General features: G+C 31.7%; 1 protein-coding gene across 1 annotated transcript; it reads right to left on the bottom strand.

Moving 5' to 3' along the window:
* Positions 1 to 5360: 5360 nt before the first annotated feature.
* On the bottom strand, positions 5361 to 5916 carry LOC114717606 (MDIS1-interacting receptor like kinase 2-like). The gene is made up of 2 exons (XM_028902816.1): positions 5724 to 5916; positions 5361 to 5584 (listed from the first exon to the last, which is right to left on the bottom strand). The coding sequence occupies exons 1-2, from the start codon at positions 5914 to 5916 to the stop codon at positions 5361 to 5363; spliced, it is 417 nt and encodes a 138-aa protein (XP_028758649.1).
* Positions 5917 to 6212: the final 296 nt, after the last annotated feature.

The following is a 6212-nucleotide window of genomic DNA, read 5'->3' as shown; positions in this document are numbered from 1 at the left end:
ACGCGCCTTCTTCAGTAGAGTTTATGGAGTTGAAGGAGGAAACACATTTGTTAAAAGAGCAGGTCAAAGCGCAAGGGCTCCTAATTGATCAAGGGCTAAGCATCACAGCCGGCTTTAAGTCTCAGCTCAAGTGGGAAAGACAACTGTACATTTCCCTCTCTATCTAAGGTATAATACTACTTATGTTTATATTATCACATTTAATTATTTTCAAAACAAAGTAAGTAAAATGTATGTTTACTTAGGCTGAAATGGACATCCAGTGTGTGGCAAATAGCCTTAAACATCACACTGTCACCATGGGTCGCATGTTCAACTTACCGAGAGAGACTATGATTCATAATGTGGCTCTCCCTATTAATCATGTAAGGATACAGTTGAATTCTATAATAGATGGCAACCGTGCCCTTTCTGTGTCTATTCTAGATGCAAAGACAGTGGCCCAAGTGGTGGGTAGCTATATTGCCTGGTCTGGATGTCTTATTATGTTAGAACCGCCTAAAAAGGTGTGTGTGTGTGTGTGTTAAAACCTTTAGCTAATTTAAAATAATTTATAAATTCTGTTTTAATTGCTAACTATATGTTTTTTAGTCTAAGGGAAAGAAAAGTCTATTGGAAAATCAGTCATTGTCATGTTCACTATAACATCCAAAATATTATCTCAATATTAAAAATTTATTATTATTTAAAAAAAAATAAAATAATATAAAATAATAATATTTTATTAAAAAAAAAAACACCATGCTTTCCCACCAAATTTGGTGGAAATGCTGAGGGCATTTAAGAAGAAGAATTTGGGGGAAAGGGTCATCTATTGAAGAAAGAAATTTGAGGCGTGTGGTTAATAAATGAAGAAGGAAAATGAAGAAGAGACGATTGAGTAGGAAGGATAAATAGGAGGAGGAGAGGTGATAGACAGAAGAGAAAGTTAGAGTGAGAGGCAAAGAGGAAAAGAGAGAGCGAGTGTACTGAGCTGGAAAGTACATGATAAGCTTTGAGGATCATTTAGGTATATAAAAATAGTTCTTTTTATTAAATTTTCTTTTATGAATATTTCCTATATATTTAGAGCTTTATATTAAAAGTATCATTATAATGTTCTAAAGAAAATTTTGTAGTTTGAGTACGAAGTATGTAGTGAGTTTTGACAATATATGACCGTAAAAATGTAAAGATACATTATTAAGAAATTTTAATTAGTTCATATCTATTCATTGATTGTTTTGAGACTTTTAAACTAAGATTTTAGCTGAAAAATGTATTATTCAAGACATATAGAATATTTTTACTAATTAGATTTCAGTTAAATAACTTAATTAGGTTATTTAATATATCGCTGAGATTTTAATCGGTTTAAAATGTGAAATAGATTAACGATATATTATTAAAAAATTTTAAAATTGAAAACTGAAGTTATAAATTTAGAATTTTACAAAATTAAATAAAATCAATACTTATTTATAATTTGAATGAGTTATTTGGGTGGAGGAAAAATGTTATTTAGAGCAAGAATTTTTTGGGCAGTAAATATATGTGCATATATATATTAATAATAATAAATTCTATGTAATTTAAGTTATTTATTTGTATGTATATTAAATTGTATCTACATTATTTGTAGATTATCTTGTACTTCGAAGTCTGTCATTTGTGCTCTTATTCCTCAAGCTATGAGGTTAAGCTTGGAGTAGAGATAATTAGGGTTAATTTATTTTATATATATGCTTTAGATTGTAAGGTGTTTATTATGCTTTTATTTTCTCAAATTAATTTGTGAAAGTATGTCTATAAATAAAGTATGTATTTTCTCATATAACAAATTTTGGTGGAGAGGGAAGTATGTCAATTTAATTATGCATGAGTTGTATTTTATCGGGAATTATGTTTTCTTGTAGTGTTGAATTTGATTTACTAATATTATGTTATTAAATAAAATGGAAATGTGTTGTACATTGTTTGGAATTATATCATCTTACTTTGAAAAATTATGATATTTTTAATTTATATTTTGACTGTGCATAGGGTTCATATGTGGAGGATAATTGTTCTTGAAGTCCGCGCGGCATGCCTACACTATTAATCATAGTGTTTGGCCTTTTGTCAGACCCCTATAGTTCTTCCTTTTCCATGGCCCGGAATTGAGAATCAGCTCTTGGTTAGATATCTCTTGCACCATAATCCATTCTTGGGCAATATAGGCATAGGAGGGGACCTGTTGCTTAATGTGAATGGGGTGACCTTTGGCTAGGTTACTCAGCACAAAAAGTCTGGGTTCTTATCAAGAAGTCATAAGGAGGAGTAGGGTGATGGGATGGCATATTTCATAGTGTTATTGCATAAGTGTACTTTTATATGAATTATGTTGTGGATAGTGAGACATACTCCTTTCATATAGTTGTATCTATTAAAGCATCATTTATTACTTAAATTATATTTAAGCACTACTTCACTAACTTGCCATCCTACTTGTGCATGTCATAAATTAATACTTGGTTACTGGGACTTAACTGTCTCACCCCGTCATTCATCAATGCTTTTTAAGAGAGCATCTAGCTTAGCTCGGTGTGAAGGGAAGCAACTAGAGGCATAGGCGAGGATAGCCTAGTAGCCCTCTTTTGGTTTGGGCTGTAATGTCATAAATTAATACTTGGTTACTGGGACTTAACTGTCTCACCCCGTCATTCATCAATGCTTTTTAAGAGAGCATCTAGCTTAGCTCGGTGTGAAGGGAAGCAACTAGAGGCATAGGCGAGGATAGCCTAGTAGCCCTCTTTTGGTTTGGGCTGTAATGTTATGCATATTGCCATCTTAAGGCCCATTTTTGTTGACATATACTTACTTTTATTTGGTTGTTGGATGACTATACTTGATGAAGTGCTGTTAGAATGGCTGGAGGCCACAAGACTTTGTTGCATGTGTTACTCTTATGGATTGATTATGTTTATGACTTGTGGCCTGAGCACCCTATGTTTCTTGTACCCTAAGTCTTTGTGGGATAAATATTTATGATACAACCGTATCTGAGTATGTCACAAATGATCTATTGAAAGAAATTCTAGCTCATGAAATGGCTGGGATGAATGCCTGTAACTTTTATATAAGGTATTTCTCAAACCATAATTAAATACTTAATTACTTAGAACATTTATTATATTGATATTTTTGTTTGGGTAATTAGGTACCTTTACGAGAATTTCATTGTTCCTGGCAGCTTTGATGAAAAGTTTAGGTTCATCAGTCCCCATACCTTTTCCGACCCCAACCCTGATACGAAGCAAGACTTATCGAGGGATTTGACCGATATCTTCATTTCAAGGGCAGTAAAAAATAGGGACACTTTCTTTTTATCACCTTACTGTCATGGGTAAGTATACTAAATTTTCTTAAATTTTTTTTATTTTATAATACTTTTTAATTGTTCTTATTGTCTTTGTTATACCTAGGGGACACTAGATACTGATTGTGGTCAATCTCTTTAAGCCAAAAATTTGGTATTTTGATTCTCTTAATATTTGACCAATCGACCATTTATATAATTATTGTTTAACAGGTATCTTGAACGTATTTTTTTACCTTGAATTTAATTTCTTTTTTATCTAATTTTTGACAATCACTAACATTTAATTTCAATGTATTTTCAAAGCTCTGTGGCTATTCTACACGGATCAAGGCTTAGCATGCCCCCTGGTCAAAGGCGACCTATCCGATTCCGTGTTCCCATAGAAAATAGTAAAGGTATTCATCACCATTAACTATTCAACTGAATATAGTTTATCATTATATCATCATTAATATATTTTCCTTTCCCTTTCTTTATAGTGCCCATTGTAACTAGACAAGAGCTCAGAAGTTCATGAAAGAGATACTTATGCACAATGCTAACATAATCCCTACTAAGGTAACATGTATTTATTCAAAATTCAATTTATACTTGCGTTAATTATACATTTATACTTAACACCATCAATTTCTTTGTTTCTTGCATACAGTACTTTACAGATACATATTGCATGCAATATTCGTCCAGTCATGCAGAAGAAATTATGGAAGAGTTGGTAATGGCATTATACCATCAATGGGCACAGAATAGATAGACAAGAGATTGGTATTTATCTTTTTTTTTTGGTTATATTTGTCACAGTTCAATGTCTTGTGCTTTTGGTTTTGATACTTGGACAATTTTGTTATGATTTTTGTGAATAGCCAATTTTGGTTTTAGTTTAGTACTTGACAAATTTTGTTTTGCTTTCTCTTGTCCAAGTTTCTTTTTATATACACTGTATCACTTTTTATTTCTTAAAACGGAAAACCATATTGGAGGTACCTATACTTTCTCTCAATTTTTAATTTGGTACCTATGTGTTTTTTTTCCCTTTAACTAAACATTTAATTTTATCTTTTTAGCAACATTAGCTCTTATAACTTTGTTCTATTGCTATTTTTAGTCTCTACATAAGGATTAATGATGTTAATAGAGCAAAATTAAAGATTCAGTTAAGAACAAAAAACACATAGGTACCAAATTAAAAATTGAAAAAAAGTATAAGTACCTCCAATATGATTTTTCCTTCTTAAAATATAACATCAATTTCTATTTCTAATTTGCTGATTGGATTGATGTATATACATTTTTTGTTCTATTGCTCCCTTTCGTTTTCAAAACACAGGAGGGCTGCTAAAAAAGTAGCTAACAGCCACCTCAATTTTTTTAAAAAAAAATTTCTACAATACTTGATAGTTATTTGATATAACCATCAAGTATTGTAGGTATATTTTATGGTTATATCTAATAACCGTCAAATATACAATATACTTGATGGTTATTGATGGTTATAGCAAATAACCGTCAAGTATATTGAACACATACTTGATTATTGATCAAAACCATCAAGTATGTTTATACTTGATGGTTTTGATCAATAACCATCAAGTATTTAGCCGTAATACTTGAAGGTTTTTAGTTAAAACCATCAAGTATTATATCAAATATTTGACAGTTATTTACCGTCAAATATTACCTACGTAAATATTTGACATCTCCATATTTAATAGCTATAAACTATAAAGTATGACAAAAAATAACTGTTAAGTATTTATATTTTTATAGTAGTGATATTTTACACATGAGTAGGATAAGAAAACACTTGAGTATGAAGACAATAGTACAACACACATCACACATCGTCACATTGTGATGATCTTATTTTCAATTGAGATCTCCAAAATAACTTATATGAAGCCATGGAGGGAACCAGAAATATGTGATTTTGGCATGGAAAGCTCCTTACACACTTGCTCCGTGGGTGGGCGAGCACGTGGATTTTCATTTAAGCAAGTAGAAGCTATTTTTGCAATCAACATCACCTTCTCAGCCATTGAGCTTGAGGATAAGGTAGCCTTTGATCTAATACTTGCTTCAAATCCAAATTGTGAGCAACTATTGTCGGCGTTGTACTAGAAGATGCTGATGAGAAGCACAACATTAAGAGATCTCTTGGATGCTTTCTCATAATTATTTCCAAAGCCAATACTCCAAAGCTATAAATGTCACATTTCTTCGTCACTTCCATTGTGTAAGCAAGTTCTATAACAAAACCAAAAAGATTATCATGAAAAACATTACGAATGATAAATTTTTAATTGTTAAATAATGGAAATATGAAACATAACACCATGCAAAACTCAAAAATATTGAAAATCACATAACATAAAAGATCCTTAACCTAGAACAGCATAGCCAAAGGTACCAACAAATGAGGTCCAATTGTTAGAATCTGGATGCAAAAGCTTGGCTGTCCCAAAGTCAGAGATATGAGCCTCATAATCCAAGTCTAAAATAACATTTTTGCTTGATATGTCATGATGAACTATTGGAGGTGAGTATCCATAGTGAAGATAGTATGAAGCATTAGCCATACCTTCAAAAACTTTGATTTTTTTTACTCCAATCCAATGCAATTGCTTGTGTCTCTTACTTAGTTTCTTGTCCAAGCTACCTCCTTCCAAGAATTCATAAACCAAAAAAGAGACCTTTGAATGCTAGTAAAACCCATATAGCTTGATGATATTATGATGCCTAGTTTCTGTTAAGGTTCTAATCTTACTCATAAAAGCTTTCTGATGACACATATCCTTGTTTGGTACTGAATGAAGCTTCTTCACTGCTACAACTTGACCTGTGGATAATTCTGATTTGTAGAACTTCCAGATTC

The sequence above is a fragment of the Neltuma alba genome, unplaced genomic scaffold (genome assembly GCF_004799145.2).
Source record: "Neltuma alba isolate B1F8T4 unplaced genomic scaffold, ASM479914v2 tig00011756_pilon, whole genome shotgun sequence".
Classification (NCBI taxonomy): Eukaryota; Viridiplantae; Streptophyta; class Magnoliopsida; order Fabales; family Fabaceae; genus Neltuma; species Neltuma alba.
Note: the sequence above shows the minus strand (reverse complement) of the source record. Positions and strands in the feature narration are given on the sequence as shown.

Coding starts and splice junctions, on each gene's coding strand:
- LOC114717606 (XM_028902816.1), bottom strand. CDS start 5,916: ATGGCTAATGCTTCATACTATCTTCACTATGGATACTCACCTCCAATA. Junction 5,585..5,723: donor CTTTGGCTATGCTGTTCTAG/GTTAAGGATCTT, acceptor GTTTTGTTATAG/AACTTGCTTACACAATGGAA.